The sequence below is a fragment of the Callorhinus ursinus genome, unplaced genomic scaffold (genome assembly GCF_003265705.2).
Source record: "Callorhinus ursinus isolate GAN/ISIS: 27379988/994484 unplaced genomic scaffold, GSC_fseal_2.0 scaffold15, whole genome shotgun sequence".
Taxonomy (NCBI): domain Eukaryota; kingdom Metazoa; phylum Chordata; class Mammalia; order Carnivora; family Otariidae; genus Callorhinus; species Callorhinus ursinus.
The window spans coordinates 1,166,799-1,193,183 of record NW_027397077.1 but is presented as its reverse complement, the minus strand read 5'-3'; the positions used below and the strand labels follow the sequence as shown (position 1 = coordinate 1,193,183).

General features: G+C 53.0%; 1 protein-coding gene across 1 annotated transcript in view; it reads left to right on the top strand.

Annotated features, from left to right (window-relative positions):
- The window catches only part of UNC13A (unc-13 homolog A), a 62,993-nt gene extending 37,143 nt beyond the window's left edge, over positions 1-25,850 (top strand). The window contains exons 26-45 of the mRNA XM_073900964.1: positions 788-921; positions 2,176-2,261; positions 2,441-2,567; positions 3,323-3,419; positions 3,801-3,944; positions 4,713-4,796; positions 5,337-5,414; positions 5,637-5,725; positions 6,190-6,342; positions 7,510-7,633; positions 8,555-8,560; positions 10,139-10,177; positions 11,313-11,342; positions 12,712-12,768; positions 13,140-13,220; positions 14,351-14,498; positions 15,505-15,561; positions 18,363-18,455; positions 19,159-19,318; positions 20,862-25,850. Coding sequence (XP_073757065.1) covers positions 788-921; positions 2,176-2,261; positions 2,441-2,567; positions 3,323-3,419; positions 3,801-3,944; positions 4,713-4,796; positions 5,337-5,414; positions 5,637-5,725; positions 6,190-6,342; positions 7,510-7,633; positions 8,555-8,560; positions 10,139-10,177; positions 11,313-11,342; positions 12,712-12,768; positions 13,140-13,220; positions 14,351-14,498; positions 15,505-15,561; positions 18,363-18,455; positions 19,159-19,318; positions 20,862-21,162 — 2,088 coding nt within the window. The 3' untranslated portion in view covers positions 21,163-25,850. The remainder of the gene's footprint in view (positions 1-787; positions 922-2,175; positions 2,262-2,440; positions 2,568-3,322; positions 3,420-3,800; positions 3,945-4,712; positions 4,797-5,336; positions 5,415-5,636; positions 5,726-6,189; positions 6,343-7,509; positions 7,634-8,554; positions 8,561-10,138; positions 10,178-11,312; positions 11,343-12,711; positions 12,769-13,139; positions 13,221-14,350; positions 14,499-15,504; positions 15,562-18,362; positions 18,456-19,158; positions 19,319-20,861) is intronic.
- Positions 25,851-26,385: the final 535 nt, after the last annotated feature.

The following is a 26,385-nucleotide window of genomic DNA, read 5'->3' as shown; positions in this document are numbered from 1 at the left end:
GATTAAGCTGGGTTTAATTTAATAAAAATCCATTTATTTATATTCAGTTGACTTGAAGTTATTCTTGACTCGGTTGAGTTGGCTTGAGTGAGGATGAGCTGGGTTGTTGGGTTAGGTATAGTTGGGTTCAAATGAATTGGGTTGAGTTGGGCTCATTTCAGTTGAATTTAGCTACATTCATTTTCATTGATTGACTAAAGTTGGATTGAACTGACCTGAGTATGTTAGGTTCAGTTGAGTAGGTAGAGTTGAATTGGATTGACTCAGTTGAGTTGAATTAGATTAAGTTAGGTTGGGTGGAGTTCAAGTCAATTTATTTCCATTATTTTGACTTAGGATGATGTTGATTTTGGATGAGTTGATTAGGTTCAATCCAACTGAATTCATTTGATTTTAATTCAATCCAGTTAAGTTTAATTCTACTACATTCAGTATAATTGGCCCAGGTTCAGTTTCATTGAATTAATTCTGAGGATCTCCATCTGTTAAACTAAATGGGCCTGATTGGCATTCCATTTGGTTTAGTGGGCTTCAGTTTTTTTCAACTAAATTCAGTTCTATTCACTTTTATGAGTTGAGTCTAATTAAGCTTTGTTGAGCTGCATGGACATGAGTTCTGTTTGGGCCAGTTTACATGAATTCAGTTCCTTTTCATACAGCTCTCCTACCTGAACCACCCATGTGTTAATGGGACCCCTTCCTCACTAACCTCCTGCCCCTCAATAGTGAACTAACTCGCATCCACCTATGGACCCCTTTGGCTAATGTCTCCACTTCCCCACTGCAGGCCAAGAAGGGAGAAGTTCCCCCAGAAGAGCAGGGACCCAGCATCAAGAACCTTGACTTCTGGTCCAAGCTGATTACTCTCATAGTGTCCATCATTGAGGAAGACAAAAATTCCTACACTCCCTGCCTCAACCAGTGAGTTGTGTATCTGTGCAGTTAATTATCTGGAGGTCATCATGTGTGTGTGTGTATATGTGCAAAATTTTGTGTCTTATGTGTAAAGGTGATCATGTCTAATTACACATAAAATGATGTGTATGTGGAGGCAACTGTAGGTGTGGTTGTGCCTGAATAAATATGACATAATTTATAAACATAAAATTGTGTGTATGTGTAAAATCAATGGTGTAATCAGACATGTATTTTGTATGTTGATTTGTGTGAATAACAATGTGTACATATGTATATAATTTTGTATATGTGTGTAGGTTCATAAATAACAATTGACAGTGTTGCTCGAATATTTACTATGTGCTAGATACTCTACTAAATGTTTTACATTTAAATTGCATTGTATCTTGTGTGTGGGTGTAATTCTGTGTATAGTTGTGGCCTATGGGTTTAATTGTATATTGTATATGTGTATACTTGTGGAATGCACTTCAATATGCAATTTTGTATATTGTGTAATTGTGTGTGAGTATGGACACAGTTTTGGTTTGTAGATTTATACGTCTGTAGAGTTTCCATCTGTGTTAGCTGAATGAACTGTTGTGTCTTATTTTTCCCTGAGTGCTAGAGGGGCTCCTAACTCTGGCATGCCAGTATCTCTTGGTTAGTTAGATATTCAGTTAAGATCAGGGATTTGGGATGGATGGACTGAAGGGTGGATGGATGTATGGGCAGATGGATGGAGATATGATTGAATGGGGAGATGAACAGATGGATGGGTAGATGGTTGGATTAATAGGTGGATAGATGGATAGATTGGTGGGAGGATGAATGAGTAGTAAAGGAATGGATGGATAGTTGACTGGATGGATGGATGGATGGATGGATGGATGAGTGGATGAGTAGGTAGGTGAATGGATAGATTGGTGGAAGGATGAATGGCTAGATAAAGGAACAGATGGATAGCTGGTTGGATGGAGAAATGGATGGGTGGATGGATGGATGGATAGATAGACAGATGTGTGAGCGAATGGATGGGTAGAAAGGTGGATGACTGGGTGGATGAATCGATGAAGGGATGGAGAGAGAGATGGGTGGAGGCTCAGGGAGAAGCAGGGCTTCAGTTCAAAGTCACTCAGCACATCAGTGGCTTTGAGGGAACTTGAATCCAGAACGCTTTGTCTGTCCCACACTACCCTCCGGGCTGGGAAGGCCAAAGCAGCCTGTGCCACCCTGCTTCCATCTGTCAAGGTTTCATACTTCCATGACTTTGACTAGGTTTCCCCAGGAGCTGAATGTGGGCAAAATCAGTGCCGAAGTGATGTGGAACCTGTTTGCCCAGGACATGAAGTATGCCATGGAGGGTGAGTGCCCCCATCCCCATACCTTCTAGCCTGGCTATAGCTGTTAGTTGTGCCTCAGTAGTATCCCCTCCAAGGCTGTGAGCATCCTGGACCCTCAAGCTTGAGGTTGGACACCTGTGATGGCCAGAGCTGGTGCTGCCAAGACAGGGGGTGGAGACTTTCCATTCTTCCCCTACCAGAGCATGACAAGCATCGCCTGTGCAAGAGCGCTGACTACATGAACCTACACTTCAAGGTCAAGTGGCTGTACAATGAGTATGTGGCAGAGCTTCCTGCCTTCAAGGACCGTGTGCCTGAATACCCTGCGTAAGTCCCTTGCCCCAAGCCAGAACTGTAGCTCTGACAGCTAGACTGAGGCCATCTCTATGAGGGCTGACCTACTCAGGGTTCCTTGGGCATCAAGGGCACAGTGGGATACAAACCTGGTATTCTCTATTTTCAGCCATTGGACTATGGACTCTTATAACCCAATTAATATGCCTAAGTATCAGGAACTGCACTGAGCAGTGCCTTTTCTCACTTAATCCTTTTGACAATTCTATAAGATGGGAGCATTATAATTCCCATTTTGTGGATGAGAAAATGGAGAGTTTAATGCTGAAGGAATTGCCCAAGATGACATCCAATAAGTGACGGAGCCAGGATTTGAACTCTGGATGTCTGACTCACGGGCTGTGTTGGAGAGCAGGATGGTGGTCACCATTTACCGAGGACCTACTATGTGTTGTGTCAATCACTGCTCACAGCCGCACTGTGGGATAGATACTCCTCTGTTGTACAGGTAATGGGATCCCAGAGAGGAAATCCACTTGTCCATGGGTAGTGTATCTGAACCATAAATCCTGCAAGTATGAGCCTTGCCCGGACAGTGTCATGAGGTCCATTTCATGACTGAAGTAACTGAGGCCTGGTGGGGTAGGGAAGCAGGGGGATACCCACCCAAAGGCCACAGGATGAGTTCTAGGGAGTGAAGGACCTGCCCAAGCACCATTCAGAACTAGGTAAAGCAGAGGGTGAGGGGACAAGAGGTGGCAAGACCCCACCCCTGCTCTCCATTCCAGGTGGTTTGAGCCCTTTGTCATCCAATGGTTGGACGAGAATGAGGAAGTGTCCCGGGATTTCCTGCACGGGGCCCTGGAACGAGACAAGAAGGATGGGGTGAGGAGACTGGCCCATGATCAAGCCCCTAGTCTGCCCTCAGTGGTCCTCCTCCCTCTGGGGTCCATTGGGATCCAATACGGGGTCAAAAGTTGCCCTTGTGATGAAGCCAGTCTCTGAAGGGTGGTCACCATCTTCGTCTTGTTCATAGTGTTGAAAGTGTTTTGTTCATTCAACAAATGAATGAGAGTCCATCATTGAGCTAGAAGCCCTACCTTCCCCATAGCCTCTGTGTCCACCTCTAAGTCACCCTTGCACACTATTCGCCTCACCCCAGGGCAGTTGGTCTCTGGCTCTCCCCATGGAGAGCAGGAGGGTTAGACACTGGGGACTGTCTAGCTCTGACCCCTCTCTTCCTTCCTGGCCTCCTTCCCACTGCAGTTCCAGCAGACCTCAGAGCATGCCCTATTCTCCTGCTCCGTGGTGGACGTCTTCTCCCAGCTCAACCAGAGCTTTGAAATCATCAAGAAACTCGAGTGCCCTGACCCCCAGATCGTGGGGCACTATATGAGGCGCTTTGCCAAGGTGCGGGAGTGCAGGTGGGGTTAGGGATGGAGTCCAGGTGAGGGATTGGGATAGGGTCAAGGTTGGGGTTGCAGTTGAAATTGGGATTAGGGTCAAGGTCAGGATTGGGGTTAAGTTTGGGATTGAGGTCAAAGTTGGGGTTGGTGATACCAGTAGGGTTGGGGTTGGGGTTGAGATCAGTGTTGGAGTTGTGGTTGGGGACAACATCTGAGTTGAGGCTGGGGTTGAGGTCAGGGTTGTGGTTAAAGTTGGAGATGAATTTGGAGCTGGAATCAAGGTTGAGGGTGGGATTGAAGTTGGGGTTGGGTTTAGGGTTACTATTAGTATTGAGATTCAATTTGGCATTGAGGTTGGAGCGAGTGTTGGGATTTACGTAGAATTTGGGTGGGCATTGGGGTGAGTTCGGAGGTTGGGACCATCCTACTAGGATTGAGGGTTCCAGCTAATTGGTTTTAAGCTGGGTTGAAGTTGAGGACTGCAAGTAAGAATTGGGATTCCATCTGGGATCCAGTCATACTTATGCTTGGAGCTGGGTTAATATGATGGTTGTTTGCTCTGTGAAAGAGCTGGGTCTACATAAAATAATCATCTTTACTTGGTGGTATCTCCTCTTGGTTGTGAGGGTCATCCTGGGTGAATTCACCCATTCAAGTGGTCCATCTTGAGTGCTCATAGGGATTCAGGTTCATCCCTGATCTCACTAGTGGCTCTTGATGGAACTGCCCAGTCCCAGCCCCTGTTCTTACCCCCTGTCTGTGTCCTCCCCAGACCATCAGTAATGTGCTCCTCCAGTATGCGGACATCATCTCAAAGGACTTCGCCTCCTACTGCTCCAAGGAGAAGGAGAAAGTGGTGACCTGTGGGGGACCCTGTCCTGTCCCTTTCCAGCCCCACTCTGCACCCCCAAGGCTCCATCCTTCCCTGGGCTCTGATACTTGTGTCTCTGTGTGTCCAACTGTGTGTGTCCATGTACCTGACCACGTGTGTCTGGGGGGATCTGGAGGTGAGGGCACATGCCTTCAGTGTGTCATTGTCTGATTGTTGTGAATGAAGCCTTCAGGGTGTATGGATGTAAGTGTGTAAAGCTTTGAGCCCATGTAGGAGAATATGGGTGTGTGACAGGAACTCCCCCCTTCTTGTTACTTCCAGAAGCCCAGCCCACCGTGGAGAAGTTCCTTGAGCCCTGTTTCCCTCTGCTAATCTCCAGAAACCACCCCCCACCAACATTCCCAGGAATCTGGTCCCAAATGCTATCTTCCATTCTCAAATGACCCTATGGGACCTTCCTCTGGACCCAGACCCCGAAACCATCCTAGGGTCCCTAGCAGTGGATGGGGGAGGCTCTGGGGAGGGGTCTTGAGCCCTGACTCCTTGCTCTGTTTGCATCCCCAGCCCTGCATCCTCATGAACAACACTCAGCAGCTCCGAGTGCAGCTAGAGAAGATGTTCGAAGCCATGGGAGGGAAGGAGGTGAGGCAAGCCCCAGGCAGGGTCACCACTTTCCCTGCATCCCTGCTTGCCCTTGATGAATTCCAGCTCAGCCACTCCCTCTAACCCAAGCAAGCAGCTCCACCATCTTTGCCTGTTTCCTCCCCAGTCCCTTGGGATCTCTTTCCCTGTGTTGGATGGGAAAATGCCCCATTTATGTGGATGCTCTGTAAACCTAACTTGATGTCCCTTTTCCCTCCTCAGCTGGATGCTGAGGCCAGTGACATCTTGAAGGAGCTCCAGGTGAAACTCAACAATGTCTTGGACGAGCTCAGCCGGGTGTTTGCTACCAGGTGGGGACACCTCCAAGGCTGGGAGCAGACAGGAGGGGGCAGCCCCCAGACCTCTGAGCCTGGGGCATCCAGGGACTCAGCAGATGTAGTGGTGAAGACTTCAGGCTCGGAGTTAGACAGAGCTGAGTTCAATCCTGGCTTCACCACTTACTAGCTATGTAGCCTTGGGTGAGTTGTTTAACTTCTCTGAAGCTTAGTTTACTCATCTGTAAAGTGGTGATGATGATAATAATAGTACCTGGGTAGGACTGTGCAGTGAAATAAACAGCACAGGTGAATGTCTCAGCCCAGTGCCCAATTCCGCTATTATACACAACCCCCTCCCCTGCTCAGTTATATGCCATGGCTCCTTGATGCTCAGTATAAAACATCAAGGTCCATGGTCAGCTTTTGAGGCCTCATCTGGCCCTTTCTCTGGGAGGCCTGGAGAGTCTGGTCTGAGCTCCTCCCCTCTGTGCCCCTAGCTTCCAGCCACACATCGAGGAGTGTGTCAAGCAGATGGGCGACATCCTCAGCCAGGTGAAGGGAACTGGCAATGTGCCAGCCAGTGCCTGCAGCAGCGTGGCCCAGGATGCTGACAATGTGCTGCAACCCATCATGGACCTGCTGGACAGCAAGTAAGCCAGGCTGGGTGGACTAGGATGGCCAGGAAGAGGTTAGGGATGGGGCTTTAGAGACTCAGGGCTGGCCTGGAGAGGACACTCAAGACATGTTTGCTGGGTGATGGTTGGATGGTTTGGATGGGTAGGTGGGTGGAGGTATGAAGGGATGGAAAGATGGGAGGGTAAATGATTGGAAGGACTGGTGAGTCCTTTTTATGGGTTAATTAACGGTGGTTGAATGGGTAGATGACATGAGAAATGCGTGGGCAGATTGATGGGTAGATTAAAAGATAAATGCTTAGAAGGTTAGCTGGAGGATATATTGATAAAAGGAGGGATGGATGGACAGATGGATGGGTAGATGAAGTTAGGTAAGTATTTGGATGGAAGAATAACTGGATGGATGGATGGATGGATGGATGGATCAATTGATTGAAATAAGGAGAAATGAATGGAAGTGTAGATGAGAGGATGGATGCATGGGTGGAAGGAAAGAAGGGAGGGAGGGAGGATGAAGGATGAGAGGATGGATGGGTAGAAGGATGGATGGGAGGGAGGAAGCAGGGAGGAGGGGGGAAGGAAAAAGATGGAGGGGTCATTAAGGAAAGTTGGGGGGAGCGATAGTTTGGTGGATGGGTGGGTCAGTTGCTGGATGGATCATGGTGGATTACTCTGTCTCCTTCAACCCCCCATGCCATGAATTCTTTGTTGTTTACCCTCTCAAGTTTGCCCTCCTCCCACCATTCCCTTCCTCTCTGCCTGAGCATGGCCCCAGTCCTCTCACAGTCCCTAGTCTCCAGGCTTCCTGTTCTAGTTTACCCCCCGCTCTGTTCTTTCAAACAGGGAAGTCTGGCTGTGTCTCTCTTGAGCATTCCATGGATCCCCACTGCCCTCATGCTAAGGCCCAGGTCTTCCTCCCAGGTGTTGAGTCCCTTTCTAGCCTGGTCCCTGCTGACCGGTCCAGCCATCATTTACTCTTCATGTGTGTCACACATCATAACCCCATCAGACCATTCTGATCAATGGGGTCTCATCAGACCCCATTTAGTGGTCCCTGTACAGGCTCTGTGTCCTCTTGTGTGTCCATGGAGTATTTTCCTGCCTTGCCTGTTTGTTGAGGGAAAGGGGCTCTTCGAGTTAGGGCCAGCTGGGCCATCTCTCAGACTTTCCCCTCGCCTCCAGCCTGACTCTCTTTGCCAAAATCTGTGAGAAGACGGTGCTGAAGAGGGTGCTAAAGGAGTTATGGAAGCTGGTCATGAACACCATGGAGAAGACCATCGTCCTGCCACCCCTCACTGACCAGACGGTGAGGTCCACAGGGGGCCAGAGGGGATTCCTGGGCCATCTCCCCTGTGGGAGCCCAGAGAACTTGATGCCAAAGGCATTGGGGCTCAGAGGTCAGTGGGGCCATTCAAAGATCAGAGAGATCACATATGGGTCAGAAGTCATCAAAGAATCAAAGAGGTCATGCATGGGTCAGATAGATAAATGTCAAAGAAGTCAAGTAGAGTTAAGAGATGTCTAAGGGACATAGAGTTCACATGTGGGTCAAGAGGGCATACAAAGGTCAGAGATCACCCAGAAAATAAAGAGGTCAGCTTGGGGATCACAGAGGTCATAGGGGTCAATGGGTTCATCAGAGGGCTCTTAGGGTCGATCAAGAGACAAGGAGGGGAGATACCATGGACTTTGAAGATCAGAGACCAATAGAACAGACGGCTCCCAGAGGTCAGACAGAGGTCACAGAGAGCATCTAAGGTCAGAGAGGTCAAGCAGAGGTCAGCATTCATCCAGAGACCAGGACCATGCCTCTGGAACCCTTCTGGGAAAAGCCCAGAGATCCTGATCCCCAGGGATCAGGCTTCCAGGTGGGATTGGGTGGACCGCAACTTCTGCGGAGGGGTGTGGCTGGGCTTGGGTTCCTCCAGGGAGGTGTGGGGGCCTGAGGACAGCAATGGCATACGGGTTGATGGCACAGCACAGAGGGAGAAGACATTCCTGGGGACGGGGTGGGGGAGGCTTGGGGAGGGTGGGCAGGGCCGCCAAGAGGCAAGGATGGTGGGGGAGGCTTTGGACCTCCCATCATCTGCCTGTCTCCTCTGGGCTGGGCAGGGGCATGGGGTCCGCCCCTCGGTGCCGTCTCCGCCCCCTCCCTGGCCTTCCTGGGAGACTCATGGTGACTTATTCCCCCCCCTCCCCACCACCCCGCCCCCATCGCGGCTGACAGATGATCGTAAGTAGAGGCCCTTCTGTCCGTCTGTCTGTCCGTCCGCTCTGTGTCTGGACTCGGCCCACCGCGTGGCTGCATCCACCCCACCCAGCGCCCCCTCCTCACCCACCGGCCCCCCACCCACTGTCCCACTCCCCGCCTAGATGTGCCTGTGTTTGTCTGGGGCGGGGCATGGGGAGGGGGCGGGGCCTGGCGGGAGGGAAGCCACGCCCACCCACCCCTGCCCCATTTTAAGTACAGAGGAGGTGCCTGCCCGCCCCCAAACCCCAAACCCTGAGCCCAGCACCTTCACATCTGACCTCATCCTTTAGTTGGAATTTATCCTTACTCCCATGCTCAGACTCCACCAGGATATTGGACTCTCCCCGAAGCTAGAAGGAGGTTAAAAGTCAACGGAGTTCCTCTAACCTCCCCTCTGGGCTCTGAACTGTTAGCAGCCTCCCAAAATACAGGCCCTTACCACCCGGGTCTCCCTACCCAGCTGTTCAGCGCCGACCCCCCACCACCCCTGCCTTCCCACTCCCACCACAGGACCACATGAATCCCAGACACACACCCAGGCACCCAGGTGGGAGACAGCATTTGTGACTTTGGTGTCAGGCAGACTTGGCGTCAAATCCCAGCCCAGCCACACCCTCTGTGACCTTGGGAATTCACTTCACCTCCCAATCTCCATTTCCTTGTCTGGAAAAAGGGGTTAACTGCAGTAACTCTCTGAGGGTTGTTGTGAGAACCAAATGGGATGATGCAATAAAGTGCTCATCTCTCTGACTACCTGAGGCAGTGCTCACTAAATTAGAGCTAATGTTGTTGCTGGTGGTGGTAATAGGTAAACACATAGTAGAGTAGAGATCAATAAAACCACTTCAGAGTCCCCCTTTGTGGACAAGACAGGTTATTATAAGATTTCACCTGTCAAAAGTTCGCAAGTGCTCATCTCACTTCTTGGTGGCTGCAGTCTGGGTCTTTGGCTGTAAGCACTTGGTGGCAGCATACCCAACAATAGACAGTGCGTTTGTGGGCAAGGAGCTAAAGGGATTCACATTTATTGATGATGCGTTGTATGCTAGACCTCATAGCTGCTCTTATAGCCCACCTTCATGCCAACACTTTGAGTGAGGTAGATATTGTTATTCCCATTTTGCAGATGAGGAAAGCTGATGCTCAGAGAAGAGGAGTCACTTGCTCAAGGCCACATAGTAAACATATACCAGAGTCAGGCTTCAAATTCAGGTCTGTCTGAATTTAGAGCCCGTTTGATTTCCTGTTGACCCAAGAAACAAGATCCTCATACATACAGTAAACATAAATGGATTATACTTTGGCAGTGACTCCTCTTCTTTCTCTCTGGCTCTGTATTTCTATTTCTCCTCTCTCTCTTTCCTGTCTCTCTGACTCTCATAGCTTTTAAGAATTGGTCATTTAGGTACGCACACTTTCCCTCATGCAACCCAGCCATCAGCCCCCTGTGCAGTATAGATGCCCTTTACCTCCTGTCCCCACGAGTACATGTGTGATCACCCTGGGTTCCCACCCCACATGGCTTGCCAGGTTGATCACCCTGTGACATTGTCTCTGCAGGGCACCCTCTTGAGAAAACATGGCAAGGGATTAGAAAAGGTAATGAGGGCCTCATCTGTGCTGCGGTCCTGAGCTCTGGTGTCTGGGTGTGTGTGTGTGCATTTGTGTGTTCCTGTGCATGGGTAGGAAGGTCAGCTGGGGATCACAGGTAAAGGCAGGTGTCCTAACCAGGACCCACAAAACCAGAAATCAGAGATGAGTTGATTCTCCAGGGACATGGCTTGGAGTGTGTGTGCACGTGTGAGCAAACATGTGTACAAACAGCTCCCACCCTCTCATAACAAAACCCATAGTGCTTATCTCAGCCCTGGGCTCAGCTGAATTATGCGGCTTTGAGAAGGGCCCAGACACTGGACCACTGCCCTGGACTGAGATATGCGTTGTTTTTCATGCAGATTTTGTTGTTGTTCTTATGGGTGTCTGTTGTAAGGAGATGGGAGCTGTGGCAACATATGAACAGTTGCCCTTGCTGTGCATTCATGCAGGAACTAGCATACCTGTGAGCACACAAGTGGGGTCTCCACTTCATGAACATAGGTTGTTGGGCTTCCCTACTCACTCATCCAGCCCTCTGGGGGGACACATTCAATTTTCCAGGCACCATGTACATGTAAGTGCATCCACGTGGGGGTGAGTGTGTGAGTTTATGTGTGTGATTGTGTACACATGTGCAAGTGTTTAGGAGTGCATGTGTATATTTTAGTGTGTGAGTTCTGTGTGTATGTGTGCTGATCCAGGTGTGTGTGCGTGTAAACTTTCTGCACTTGCGTGGATGTACTTGGGTGTGTCTCTACATTGAGGGAACTTATGATACCTATAAGTACATTTCTTTTGGAGTCAGACCTGCTGGGGAAAAGTCCTAGAGGTTGGGGGAGGAGAGAAACCCAAGCCCTTTCTCTTCTCTCCCCCTCTGCAAGGTACCCCATCCCTAGGCAGGCTGTCCCCAGGTGATGGGCTGGTTGTAGCCTCCTGGCAGTCCGGAGTCTGGCCGGAGTCCCCAGTGGGAGACAAGGGAAGGTGCCTAGCTGGGGAGGGGCTCAGTGTTAGACTCAGGACCTGGGGGGCAGCTTGTGGGTTGGGGAGTGGGACTGTGCTTTGAGGGGGCAGGGAAGCCCCAGTGAACATCCTCCCAACAGCCACCCAAACTCTGACCTCCGCCTGATTCTCTCCACAGGGCAGGGTGAAATTGCCAAGCCACTCAGATGTAAGACCAGCTTCTCACTGTCTGTCTGGCTCCCACCCCCAAACCCCTCCCCACCCCATGCCTCCTTCCACCTCTGTGGTCCGTGCCGTCTGGGGGCGCACTGTGAACCCATCTGTGGTCTCTTCTTCCTTTGTTTGTCTGGTTTGCTTGTGAGGGGTGGTGGGTGGGAGGGAGGCAGGAGGGGAGGAGGGTGTGGCAGGGGAAACCAAGGACCCGACAGCTGGGCTCTTAAGTAGCTGTGCCTCAGGACAGCCTCAGGGAATCACAGACAAGGAATCCAAAGAGTAGCAACAGCCAGGATGATAGTAACAATATTAGTAGCTGCAGGATAACCAGCTCCCACTGGCCAGCTGGTAGACCATCAATGTGATTCCAAGCATCCCAGCTATAAATGGCCCTCCTTCTTGCCTAGCCCTGCTCAGGACCCCAGGCCACCCCAGGGCCCAGTAAATGCAGGACTTCACTGATACTTAGGCGTACCACATCCCCTAAGCTAGTGTAGGTGCCCGTTAACCAGGGGAGGAAACTGAGCCCCAGAAAAGTCCAAGGACATGCCTCAGGTCACCCAGCAAAGTGATTGGAGGAGGCAGGATTCGTGGCTTCCAGGCCGACCATTGTCCCCAGCACTGCTCATGACCTTGAGACCAGATGATAATAAGAGTGTACATTGAACAAAGACATATTTAGCCCCAGCTAAACCATGAAGTGGATATTATTTTCCCCAACTAGATGAGGTTCAGAGAGGTTAAGTGACTTGCCCAGGGCCACACAGCAGAGCTGGGATTTGAACCCAGGCCCACCCGGCTCATTGGATCTATAACCAGGATGCCATCTTGCTGGTGTCTGTTTTAGGTGGGGTGGGGGATGGGTACTGAGGTGTGTGTTGGTGGGGAGGATTCTTCCTTTTACAAGGTCAGACTATCAGCCACCCAGATGACTGGGGAAATTCTCCCACAGAGGCATTGGGCCCCGGGAGTGGTGGGGTCACCAGAGCCCATCCCATAGTTTTCTTAAAACCCCCTGACTTTGGGTTGGTAAGCCTGCCCCATACCGACAAACACTGGGGATTCCCACACCCATGGCTCCTCACTGCCCACTCTCTTTCTTCTCTGTCCCACAAACCTGGGGTCCTGGTGGAGGTGAGAGGGTGGGTAGTGTGCCCACACTCAGGGACAAAGTCACCACCTCCTCCTCAGCTCTTCCTGAGGGGGAGCTCCAGACCTCTGCCCCAAGGACACAACCCTTGCCCTGCCCAGAGCCTCTGGACAAGAACCAAGATGGTGTCCAGGGCTAGGGTGTCAGTAGGGCTGTGGGGATTGGACTGGAGGACCCCCACCCTCACCTCGGCTGTGACTGTTGTTACCTGCAGGGAACCCAGATGATCTTCAATGCAGCCAAAGAGCTGGGTCAGCTGTCTAAACTCAAGGTGAGGCCAAGAGTGGAGGGCAGGAGATTGGGGTGGAGAAGCTTCCTAGGGGGAAGGTCCCAGAATGGTGACGTGTTCAAGAGACAGAAACCCTACTCAGACTGATTTAAGCACAATTTATTTGCTCCAGTGTGTTGGAAAGATCTGCAAAGTTCAGCTTCAGATACAGCTTGATCAAGGATACAAATCATTTATTCAACAAATATCGAGCACCTGCTGTGTGCCGGTCACATGCTAGGTACCAGGGACACAATGATGAAAAGACCCACTACCCAACTCGTCAGAGTTTTACAGGGATGAGGCCCATAGACAGGCAGATCCCTAAGGTGGGGCCTGCTCTGCCCACCTGGGCCCTCTCTCCATCCATCCAGGACCACATGGTACGAGAAGAAGCCAAGAGTTTGACCCCAAAGCAGTGTGCAGTAGTCGAACTGGCCCTGGACACCATCAAGGTGAGAGGTCCCACCCCTGTCCCATCCCAGGCAGAGGGTGTGACTGGTGTAGACATGGACCTAGGCTCGAATCCACCTTACTTCATTCAATTTATAAACACTCTCTGATGACTCTTCTGTCAGTTCCAGGCTGGCTGATGGCAGGGCCCTGAGGAGCCCTAGATTCAGGGGGCCAGCCAGATACAGACAGCCCCAGCTCTGTGGGGTCAGGGCAGGGTAGAAGGAGGGCTGGGAGCTGGGGGAGCCCAGGGAAGGAGAAGCGAGGGCTTTTGGAAAGAAGGCATGTGGGAGGTGCGTCTTGAGGAATGCATAGGAGTTTGCAAGGCAAAGCAAACAAAGCATTCTAGGCAGAGGACCAGCCCATGCAAGAACTCGATGAAAGGGACCATGGTCAGGGCGCCTGGGTGGCTCAGTCGTTAAGCGTCTGTCTTCAACTCAGGTCATGATCCCAGGGTCCTGGGATCGAGCCCTGCGTTGGGCTCCCTCCTCGGCAGGAAGCCTGCTTCTCCCTCTCCCACTCCCCCTGCTTGTGTTCCTGCTCTCGCTATCTCTATCAAATAAATAAATAAATAAAAATCTAAAAAAAAAATGGACCATGGTCTCCATGAAATGAAAACTACTTTGAAGGAAATTTTTGCCAAAATAATTATAGTGAAATAGGGTTGGCAACATATTAAGGAGAGTGGTCAAGGAAAGCTCTTTGAGATCTTAACCAAAGGAGGACAAGGAGCCAGCCATGGCAAAATAAGGTGCTTGAAGTTGCGGGGCAGGGGGGTTGGGGGGGCGTCCCACCAACGAGCACAGTAAGTGCAAAGAACCTGAGGCATGTAGGTTCTAGGGAAGGCGTTTTGAGAAAAGGCTGGGAGGTTGCAGGGTTGGGGCCACAAAGGGCTTGAGGAGAGGCGAGAAGCATGGGTATTATTTTGAGAGTGCTGGAAGTCCACCGGCGGGTTTGGGGCAGGGTTGGAGGTGGGGGAGTAGCAGAGTTCGCCTTGGGTGTTTTGAAGCACACCACCCCCACCCCCACCCCCCGCCCCCGTCATCCAGCACCACTGGAGGGCAGCGGGGTTGGGGAGGGGGTATTGGGGCTGCCTAACTAATTTCACCTCTCCCCACCTTGTCCTGCACAGCAATACTTCCACGCAGGTGGCGTGGGCCTCAAGAAGACCTTCCTGGAGAAGAGCCCAGACCTGCAGTCCCTGCGCTATGCCTTGTCCCTCTACACGCAGGCCACGGACCTGCTCATCAAGACCTTCGTGCAGACGCAAGCGGCCCAGGGTAAGCGGTGGCCTGCTAGCGTGGCAACCCAGCCCCTAGCCTGTGAGGCTGCCACTGACTCACCTCCTCTGTGACATCATGGGCCGGGGCAAGTGACGGCTCCCGGGAGCTCCTGTGCTCCGTGATGGCACGCGGCCAATGAGTGAACGACTACTGGGGGCGGGACCTCTGACGTCATTGGGCCAGGAGGTGATTGGCATCTCCTGGGAAAATCTATGACAACACGGGGCCAGTAGGTGATTGAAAGCTGTGGGGCGGGACCTCTTTAAAGGCAAGACTAGGGAGTGATTGAAAGCTCCTAGGGGCGGGACTTGGAGGTTCTGGATCCAGGGAGTGGTTGACAGCTCTGGGCGGGGCGGGGCCTATGACGTCATGCGGCAAAGGAATGATTGACAGCCCCAGGGATGGGAGGGACCCCGACCTGGAGGAGTGGACCGAGAGGGAGTTTCCATTTCTCAAATTCTGTCTTTCTGTCTCTTCTCTTGCCTCTGTCTCCTGTCCCTCTCTGAGTTCACACACAGCAGCTGGGGCTGGGGAGAGCAGGACTCCTCCCCGGGGACCCCCCCTCCCATTCAAAACTGGCCCTAAGAAAGGGAGAGAAGTTTGGCAGCTGACCCAGCCTTAGTTCTGGCAGTGGGGTGGGAGGGAGAGCGGCCATCAAGCCAGAAGCTGGGGGGGGAGGGGAGCGGCCCCCTTCCCCCTTCGCCCTCCCCGCCGTCAGCCCAGGGCCTAGGGCCCTCCCTGGGCGTCGGGCCTCCGTACTCAGCCTCGTGCCCAGTCCAAGCTGCTGCTTTTGGTGTCCCCCCGGAGCGGGAGGCTGTCTGTCCGTCCGTCTGCAGCTGACGTTTCTCTCTCTCTTGTTTCTCCTCCCTCTCACTCGCTGCCCCCTCTCCGCGCCTCCCCTGCTCCCCGCCACACACACTCGCCCTCCATCCTCGCCTCTCGCTCTCTCGTCTCTCCCCGCACCCCTCCTTTCCCTCCTTTCTCCACCTTCCCCCGTGATTAGTCCATGGTGGAAAAGGGACTAGGTTTACCCTTAGTGAAGACATTTATCCTGAGAAGGGTACGTGCCTCCGCCGCCCGCCCGCCCGCCCGCCCGCGCCCGGTGCCCGGTGCCTGCGCCCCTCCCGGCCCCGGCTAGTAAAAGGCCCGTCCTTCCGCCTCCCCGGCCTGCCGGGCCCCGCCCAGGCCGGCCCGGCTGTGGGGTCCTAGGTGGGCGAGGGGGAAGGACGGCTTGCTGGTTCCACGCGGGGACGGAGAAGCGATTCGAGTCGGAATCCGCTTCTTCCTAGGTGCATCTCTTAAGCCAGATCCCGGGTACCCCGGACAGCGCCTCCTCGGTTAAGAGTGGGCTCAGATCCCAGTGGGCTCCGATCCCAGCTCCGCCACTCTGGCGGCTGGGCGCCTGCGGGAGCATCTCGCCTCCCTGAGTCTCAGCTTTCCCATCTGCAAAATGGGAACAGTCAAGGGCCCTAATTCGTAAGATTATTTTTAGGATTAGATGAATTAAATTTAGAGCAGTTCCCGACCTGTAATACATGTAGTAGATCCCAGGAAATGTTTGTTGTTACTTTTATTATTATTATTACTATTATTATTATTATTACTGATGTCATTCTTCCAAGCATAGAAACTGAGTTTTCAGGCTCTAACTCTGAGCCAGCGCTTGCGCCAAGAAGCATTTCTCAGGGATTCTTGAGAAGATTTCTCCCACTTGCCCCACAGGGCGGTCCATCATTCCATAAATGAGGAAGCTGAGTCTCAAAGGAGATTAAGCCACTTGCCCAAGGAACCTTCCCCTACAGGGGGCCAGGGACTCCTGGGAGGGGTGGGATTGGGGTAAGCACAGAGAGGCCCGGGAAAGACCCTTCCCCTTGGAGCCAGCAAACCACGGGATGGGGGCGCCCAGCATTGCCCTCCTCCCCCTTCTTACTAGCTTTGGCCATGGTCTGACCCCTCACCCCACCCACCACTGTTCCAACTCCCCCCCCTGGCACCCTCAGTCTGGCCCGGATTGAGCTTGCTGTGAAGCATCAGCCTTGGGGTAGGGGGAGGTGAGGCTGAGCATGTGACTGGTTGGGGGAGGGGGAAGCCGGAGCCTGAGATGACAAGGAAGGTGGCCTGGGGTGGGCAGCAAGGATGGGGGGGTGCACGCCCCAGTAGTGGGGTGATGGGGGGTCTCCAGGCCTCTCTGTCCCCTGAGCCTCAGTCACTTCCCACCCAGTGCCAGGTAACCCGGATTAACCTTGGACACCCACCCCTGACTCTCCCCCTTCCTCCCCCCATGCATGGGGTGCTCAAGGTGTGGGGAGCTTCCTGAGGGGCAGGGGAGGAACCTGGTGGGGGTGCTGGCGGTCACAGGTCCCCAGGCCCCACAGGATGCCCTTTTCAGAACCACAGAGAGAGGGACAAGGACAAAGCTTTTAAGCTGCCCCTTCAATGACCCCACTAGAACCAATCAATCAGGGCATTGTGGTGGCCACAAACAGAGGCACACCTTAGCTAGACTCAAGCAGCCTAGGGAATTTGTGGGCCTGGAACTGGAAGATTAAGGGCTGTGTTGACATCAGTAATAGTTGGATCCAGAGTCTCCGACAATGTCATTGGTCATTGGTCTCTCTTGAGACATCGTGATGTAGGCTTTCCCCTCAACGGGCAGACAGCCTTGCCAGCTTAGCCCCAGACTCTTTCCTCAGAGTTCCCAAGGCTAGCTCTGATTGGCCCAGCATGGGTCACGTGACCATTCCTGAGCCAATCACTGCAACTATGGTCAGGGAATGCTCTGATTGGGCAGCCATGGTTCATTTCGAGATACCTGAGGTGCAAGATGGAGCCGCGAGGTCTGAGGTGGGCTTGGGGGCCATTTCTCAGTCTCAAGAAACTTGAGATCCTCTATCGAAAGAGGAATAGCATTGGGGCAGGGAAAATAAAGATATCCCTACAAGCTGTCATTTCAGAAGAAGTGAGGACTCTGGGCCAGTATCACTGTTTTGGAGAAACAGTGAGGAAGCCCGTGTGGCCAGAGCAGAGTGAGCGAGGGTGAGCGTGGACAGAGGTGAGGCAGGAGAGGTAATAGCGAGGACACGTTGGGAGGACATTGCAGGTCACAAACAGGACTTTGATTATTTCAGAGGGAGATGGAAGCCATGGAGGTGTTTTAAGCAGAGGAGGGAAGTGTGCTAACCTAATAGGATTTCTCTGGCTGGTGTATGGAGAGAGGCTGCGAGGAGGATTCTGGAGACAGGGTGGGGGCCACTGCAATAGTCCAGGCATGTGATGATGAAGGACAGAACAGGATGGAGCCAAGGAGGTGGGTCAGATTCTGGATGTATTTTGAAGGTAGAGTCAGGATTTTCTAGTGTGTGAGTACTTCGAGAGGGAGTGGAGACAAAGAAGGGAGTCCCAACAGTTTGACAATTGAAAGAGAAGGAGGAAGTGACAAAAGAGGGTGAGAAGGAGCGGCTAGTGTGTGGGATGAGAACCTGAAGGGTGTGGCATTGGGGCAACCAAGAGGAGAAAATGAGACCCAAGGAAGCCAGGGTGAGTACGGTGGTGTGTAAGATGAAGACTGAGTTTTGACAGCATGGCAATCAGTGGAATGAAAAAAATGGGGAGGCAGATGCTTTAAGCTCAGAGAAGTTAAGAGATCTGCCTGAGATCACACAGCAAGGGAGTGAAGGGCCCGAACCGAGCATTCTTGGCTTCCTAACATCGCTTGCCATCACATCCCCACCCTCAGTGCCACCCTGTCAGGGCTGATGACCTGGTGCCGCCAGCACATGGTGGGTGGGAAGCGGTCCAGGTCCCTTAGAGCGGGTGGGAAGAATGGAGCTCATGCCAAGCATCCTCCCCTACCCCGCCCAGGCTCGGGTGTGGAAGACCCTGTGGGTGAAGTTTCAGTCCACGTTGAGCTCTTCACTCATCCAGGAACTGGGGAACACAAGGTCACTGTGAAAGGTGAGTAGTCTGAGTTGGGATGGGGAGTGCCTTCACCAGGATTCACTAGGTCCTATGACAGAAACCAAACTCAAACCAGCTTAAGCAAGAAAAGTATTTTTCATAAAAAAAGTTTTCATAAAACTGAAAATTCTAGAAATAAATCATCTTCAGGCATGGCTGGATCCAGGGGCCCAGTGATATGGGACTTAATTCCACCTTCTCCATCTCTCAGCTCTGCCTTGCTTTTGTTGGCTTTTTTTTAAAAATTAGAACACAGATTGAGCTGTTTTAACCAAGGCCTAAAATAACAGTGGCTTAAACAAGATAGAATGAAATTTTCTCTGAGGTAACCAAGGACAATCAGCCCAGAGCTGACATTGGAGGCTTCACAGATTTGGGGACCCCTGCCATCTTTTGTTGCACTTTGATCCCTAATATGTTTTCCTCCTCTATATGGTGCCATAGAACTCGGTACCCACCAGTATCCCAGCCTGCAGCTAGAAGGAGAAAGTTTAGGGCAATCTCCCTGCCTTTTAAGCCACAACCTGAAAGTTGTACACATCCCTTTCTTTCACTGAAATTTCATTAATTGGAACTTAGTCATATAGCCACACTTAGCTATAGGAACATCCTGGGAAATGTATTCTTTCAGACAGGCTTTGAAACCACAGCTGTGTATTTAGGGGACCCTGACAGTCTTACCCTCTACTTCCCCTAACAGTCGTGGCTGCCAATGACCTCAAGTGGCAGACTTCTGGCATTTTCCGGCCATTCATCGAGGTCAACATCATTGGGCCCCAGCTCAGTGACAAGAAACGAAAGTTTGCAACCAAATCCAAGAACAACAGCTGGGCCCCCAAGTACAACGAGAGCTTCCAGTTGTGAGTCTAAGGATGGTTTGGGGAGCACGGGGAGGGGACATCTGCTGGGTGAACCTCAGGGTCCACTAGAAGAGGGATGACTGGTGGGCCAGTGATTCCTGGGCACAGGAATGAGAGGGGCACATCCTAGGTGAGGGCACTGGGAAGGAAGGCACCTTAGTGCAGGAATGACATTTGAGGGGATGGGGGGTAACCACTTTGAGAGACAGGCAGTTCCCAGGGGAGGGAGTGAATGTAATATAACATGTTGAGGAAGGCTTGTGAAGAGGAGGTGAAGTCTGGGCAGAGGCGCATGTTGGGCACGGCCATTTCTGGGGCTGGAGACTCAGGTCTGGTTAAGGGCCGTGAGAGGTCATGATGGGGCAAGGGTGAGGGTATCAAGGGCATGGCGGGCAGGTCGCCTGGAGTCAGCAGTGAGCCTTCTCATCATGGCTGTCGGGGCAGCTTTGGAGGAGTCACCGGTAGTGGACAGGAGTGGAGTGTGATCCATGGCATTGGGATGCCTGTCAAGTGGGTGACGGTGGGGTCACATCGAGATGGGGCTTCCTGGTGAGCATAATCAGAAGCATCAGGGGTCCAGAGGGGCAGATGACTGAGGGAACACAAATAAATCTGATCAGGGTATTACTTGGGGTGGGCAGATATTTGGCTCAGGTGCAAACCTCACTGGAGCAGGATCATGTTGGGGGGTGTTCTTGGGGGGCAGAAGTGCAGAGGGGTAAGGGAGCATCAGAGCTAGGGAGAGAACAAGAGGGTTCTTGATCAGAGGATTTTGGAGTGGTAGGACACCTGATGCAATGCTTGGGAGCAGGGGCTTGGTCTCGTTGCAGGGCAGATGTCTCCTGGGGTGGGCGGTAGTACTTGAGGGCTAGGAGTACAGTCAAGGAGGGTGTTTCTGGGGAGCGGTGTGGGTATGGCCCATCAGGGCAGGTCCCCTGGGGACAGAAGCCCAGCGTTGGGGACCTGGCTTAGGGGTAGGGGGAGGCATGCTGGAATGTGTTGGGGGTCACTCATGGTGAAGGCACGAGGGCAGGTCGTGTGGAGAGAGCACCTTAGGGATAAGAGGGGTGGGCTAGGGAGTATGGGAGAGGGGCCACGTCAAGGAGAGAACTTGGGTTCAGGTGGGAGCCCGGTAAAGGGGCTTCTGGGTGCGATATCTGGGACAGGGTGGTGGGAGCAGCAGCTCATCTGGCCAAAGGTGTGGGCGCAGATACCGCGGGATGGGAGCATGGTCTAGCCAAGGGGTCTTGGGGGAGTGTCCCCTGGGTGGGGACGTGGTTTGGCCCGGGGCTTGGGAATAGGATGGTGGGGGTGTTGTCGGTTAGAGGTGGGGTGGGGAAAGAAGGGAGGAAGGAGAGACAGGACAGATATTACTGGGGAACAGGGGTGTGTGTGTGTGTGTGTGTGTGTGTGTGTGTCAGGAAATGTAAGCGTGGCTCAGCTCTGGGCGTCTTGGGGGCGTGGCCGGCAGGAGGCGGGGCCAGCGGTAGGGGAGTGGGGGCCCGGCAGGCGGGGCTGTCCTCACGCCCCCCCCCCCCCGCAGCACGCTGAGCGCCGACGCGGGCCCGGAGTGCTACGAGCTGCAGGTGTGTGTCAAGGACTACTGCTTCGCGCGCGAGGACCGCACGGTGGGGCTGGCCGTACTGCAGCTGCGGGAGCTGGCCCAGCGCGGGAGCGCCGCCTGCTGGCTGCCACTGGGCCGCCGCATCCATATGGACGACACGGGCCTCACGGTGCTGCGCATCCTGTCACAGCGCAGCAATGACGAGGTGGCCAAGGAGTTCGTCAAGCTCAAGTCGGACACGCGCTCCGCGGAGGAGGGCGGTGCCGCGCCTGCGCCCTAGCGCGGGGCACGCGGGCGGGCAGCACTGCGCCTGCGCACGGGGCGGGGCGACGTCTGCGCGCTGGGACTTCCCAGAGGGCGAGTCTCCGGGCTCTGTGCAGAGGGCTGGCTGCGCCTGCGCCCTTGACTTAGCTCCCCCCTCTAGGGAATTGTGAACGGACGACGCCCCGCCCCCTCAAGAGGCCACGCCCTAGGGCTCAATGAAGGAAGAAGCCACATCCCTTACTAGAAGCCAAGTCCCCTGCGCCTAGGAGACATTTCGAGCTGGGTTGGGAGGAAGTCCCGCCCCCTATGGAGGAGGCCAGATCCTGGGGCTCTGGTACGGGGAGGCCCTGCCTCCTGTCCCCTGGAAAAGCCATAAGATGGGTCCCCAAGCCCTGGGGCCCAAGACCAATTGCCAAGTATGGAACTCTCAGCTTCCTCGAGGGGCGGGCCCTGGGCAAGGGGCAGGGCTTCCTGGAGGGCCCCCTGGGGTGGCCTAGGGGTTGGAGGCACTAGGATGCTTGTTGGAGGGCCCAGATTGGACCAGAGTGTCTTCTCGTGTTAGTGCAAAAAATAAACGGGGAGGGAGGGGAGGATGGGATTTCAAAAGCACATGCGCTCTCGGGCGCCCAAACCCTGGGGGCCAAGTGGACGGCTCTGAAGCACCCGCGCTGCCCCCACTTCCCTATGGGGGTTTGCCTCTCCTTTTCCCCCAACATACCCCATCCTCATATAGAGTTCAACCCACCCACTTAACAGATGGCAAGACTGAGACCCAGAGAGTTGCTTGAGACTTTGCTGAAGGTCCCAGTGCCACACCCTCTCCCCACTCCCTTTGGCCTGTGTGCCCCATCTAAGGGTGGGCTGAGATCGGATGACCCGACACAGCTCCCCATTGCTGCTAACCCCTTCTCAGGGGAACTCCCCCAACCCTTACAAGGGATGGGGGTTCTGGGCCAAGGCCCCCACTGCCCCTCTCCCATGTCTGGCTGCCAAGCAAAACCCCTGCCCTCTGCCCTTTGCACTGGGAACCTCTGGGGAGATTCCCTGAGAACTCTAGATCTCCCACCAAGAAAAGAGTGAGGATTTGTGATTCTCTGGACCCAGGCACACCCTGAACCCCTTCTTCCTCTTCCAGGACTCTCCAGGCAGGCAAGAAAGAGACCAGAAACTCTAGGTGTGTGTATATGGGTGTGTGTGTGTAAATATACAAACATGCTTGGAGCTTAGTCTCCAAAATCTCATTCATTCATTCAAACACCAGAGGTGGGGCCTCTACCTGCCTGAAGCTCTTCCTCCAGGAGGTGATAGTGGGGCAATCTGCCAGAGTCAAGTTTCCCCATTGTAGTTCATGCAGGCAGAACGTTTTGGGAAAGTTTGTCCTGGCTTGTCTTTGCCCAGAATCTGCTTGTCCATGTTGGATGGGTGCTTTTGTGCCATTTTTTTTCCCTGCCGGACTGACAAGTACAGGATTCTCTTGTACTAGAAAGAAATTAAAACAGGGGCCAGGTGAGGAACAGCTGGGCTCCTGGAGTGGTGGGGGCTGTGTCAGACAGCACAGTGAGGGAGGGCTTTCTGAGGAGGTGAAAAAGGAGAAGGAACCACCCATTAGAGAGAAAAAGCTCCAGGTGGAGGGATCAGTAGGTGCAAAGGCTGAGGTAGGCAGGCTTGAAGCGTAGCGAGGTCAAAGTGGCTGACGGGGACAACAGGGAGTTGTTGATGTTGGGGAGACCTGCAGAGATGTCAGATCAGGCAGGGCCTTGTATGCTGCCCTGGGGAGTTTTTATTTTACGCTAAGAGACTTGGGGAAACCCCAGGAGATTTTAAAGCTGAGGAGAGTCTGAAGGTCAGATTTCAAAATCTCCCTCTGGCCACCTCATGGAGAAAGGACCAGTGCAGTTTGGGGGAGAGACAAAGTGCTTTTGGGACACTGAAATTAATTCCTGGAAAGATTTTGGAGCGGTATGTTAAAACGAAAAAACAAACCTGCCCCTTAGATGATCCCTGGGCCACACTGGGTAGAGTTGTCCCCATTGTGCACTGCCCAAAGGTTTGGCATTTCTAGGGAGGCCATGTGCAAATCCTAGGCATTGAGAGTTGTATGTTTATATTGACGGTTTCCTGGCAGGTGAACAAGTCTGGAAGAAATGGCACTATTTTCTCAGTTACCTGCAGGTACTCTATGTCCCTTGAATTTAGACAGGTTCGGGTGCCTGAAGGTTCTGAACCAGAGACTAAGATGCAAGTTCTGCTACAGGATGGTGGGGGAGGGGGCAGGGCCCAGGGGCAGGCTGGGAGGTGGCAAAGAGGGAGCCTAGAATCTCTATCACATGGACCGAGAGGGAGATTTTAAATTAGACCATCCAAGGAGTAGGTGGGAGTGAGGTGGATAGATGATTTGGGTTGAGAACACCAGCAACACCCAAAGGGAGGTAATATGACCGGGGGTGAGCCCTGAAAGATTTATGGATGACCAGCAGGGAAAGGGGGAGCTGAACTTCTGCCTGAGAGAGCCAACTTATTTTCCAAAAGAGTCCTTGGGAGTCTCTGGTCAAGGCCTGCCAGTGTGTGTGAGTGAGTGTGTGTGTGTGTGTGTGTGTGTGTGTGTAAAGTTCCCCAGCGCCGGTCCAGGCACATGGAGGGAGCTTCAGGGAGTATTTGTTGAATGACTTTTTCTGACTCCCAGGCTAGAACTGTTTTGGAAATTTACTCCATCTTCTTTCCCCCAGAGAACTCCTATTTATCCCTCAAAACCCATCACAAATATCCTCCCCTGTAGAAAACTCTCCCTACTCCTCCTCAGGACTTCCCCAGCTTCTGTCCCTCCCTTCTGTCCCTGATGCCAGGGCGCTGGGGGTGTGTGTGTGTCTGTGACAGGCTCTGTTTCCCCCAGACTGGAGTCTGAGGCCTCTTGATAGCCCCAAGTTCATCGAGCACAGACTGGGCACAGGGGGATGACAGGGAGGGTATGCCTGGTAGAATTATGTCTTGGGGTGCGGGGTCCACATGCCTGTCTATCCATGTCTGTCCATACCAACCTTCCCCTCCCACATAGACCTGGGCACACAGAAGGTGCTCCAGCCAGACTGTGGCTGAGTCACAGGACACAGAGTGGAGAGAGGACAAGAGCAGACAAGGAGGAGACAGGAAAGGAGTCTCAGGGCCTGGAAGCCTTTGGAACTAGGAAGTTCCTGTATTGGAACAAGGCTCAGAGAGGAGCAGGGTTTTCCCCAAGGCCACTCACCACCTCACCTGGGGTGCCCGAAGTTCTGAGCCCTGGTGGGGTCTCCGGGTTGTATTTGGACCTCATTTCATGCCAGGAACTGGCCCTAGATTTCCACGGTTCAGGGAAAGGGTAAAGTAGGGTTGGCCCATGGGGGTGGGGGAGTGTGACATTGAGGGGCATCTTGGACAGAGCCGATCCCTTCTCCCTGCACCCCCACCTCTCAAGAGGGACAGTGTCCCAGAGTAAGGAGACAAAGAAGAAGAGGGAAGGATGGAGAGAGAGAGAGAAAGGGAGAAATTGGGAGGGTGAGATCATGCCCAGAGAGACTTTGAGGGTCTCTGGGGGGGGCAGATACAGAGCGATCTTGAGATGAAGAGAGACTCAGAGGTGGGGAGAAAAGTTGGGGATCTAGAAGGAAAAGGAACCCACTGTTCTCTCTGGCTCTCACCAGTCCACCCGGGAAGGATTTGTGTAGAACGAGCAGGTGCCTGGCCTCGACCCGCAATCCCTCTTGGGCTCCAGAGCCCGAAACCTCACCGTGCCCCCATCAGAGATGCAAAAAACTTAACACCCAACTAGAAATCTTTGGGACCTCAGAGACCTTTCTGTCCCCCACACCCTGCGCTGTTCATTTTGCAGATGGGGACACCGAGGGGCGGGACAGAGCAGGGACAGCCCAGAGTCGCCCCTAAACTCTGCTGCCCCAGTGGAGCAGGAGGGGAGCTCGCTGGGGGTTTGGTTCGGGTCATGACACCGTCTGCCCCCTGAACATCTTTTCCTAAGAATTGTCAAGGACCAAAGTTGTCTTCGCTGACACGTATTGCTTTTCTATTTGCCTTTTATTTTTTTTTAAAGAGAGAAATCGAGTTGACGGTGTTGAGTAAGACCTCCCCCATTCCCCGAGCCCCGCCTAACCACAGTGGCTCTCTTGAGGCACAGGTCACAGGCGGAGGGTCCCCGCTGCCAACCCCCTGTGCATCCCAGGCCAAACAGCCAGGGGGACTCACATTTCACCCCTGGCCCCGGCCCCCTGAGACCCCCAAACCCGGCCACGCAGTTCAGGGAGGTTCTTCCTCCACACACCTTCTCTTAGCATGTGATTGCAAATGTGAAATCAAAATGCTCTTCGTTTGTTTGTTTTAATTCCATCCCGTTGGTCTGGCATCTGCACAGATGCCCCCATTTCTCTGTAAATATGTGACTTGGAACAAATGTTTAAAACCAACGAGAAGTGGTCATGAATGCATGGTGTTGAGATGTTTTGCACTATTCCGACTTTTTGGTCTCTGTAAAAATATTTTATTAACAGCAGACATTAAAAAAAGAAAAAGCACACAGCCTCAGACACGTGGTGGCTTTCTTGCATTCCCAAATCGGCGAAAAACTCACATAGCCCTTAATAGTCGCAGACGCCGTTGAACACACTTCCCACCCATGAACGCAACTCATGCACAACTAGCTTTGTAGAAGAAGTGAGGCCCAGGGAGGGGAGACGCTGCAGGGCGGGGAGAGCCGGGATCTGAACCTAGGACGTGGACCGCTGTTGCTCTTAGCTCAAGCAAGTTGGGACACACACTCAACCTCCAGCCCCACGTTTATCTGCTGTGTTTGGTTTTTCCCAGCTTAAGTAATAAAAATGTATTGAGAATTCCTGGCATGGTGGTTATTGCCTCCCAACCTGGAGGGAGGTTGCGAAATCACTGAGGGAAATTACTCAGAAATCACACTGTCCTGGGGTGCTTGGGTGGCTCCATCGGTTTGCCTTTGGCTCGGGTCATGATCCCGGAGTTCCGTGACTGAGCCCCGATCAGCAGGGAGCCTGCTTCTCCCTCTGCCCTTTCACCTGGCTCATGCACGCGCTCGCTCGCTGACTCTCTCTCAAATAAAATCTTTTTAAAAAGGTTTTATTTATTTATTTGTCAGAGAGAGAGAGAGAGAGAGAGAGAGAGAGCAAGCAGGGGGAGGGGCAGAGGGAGAAGCAGGCCCCCCGCTGAGCAAGGAGCCCAACATGGGACT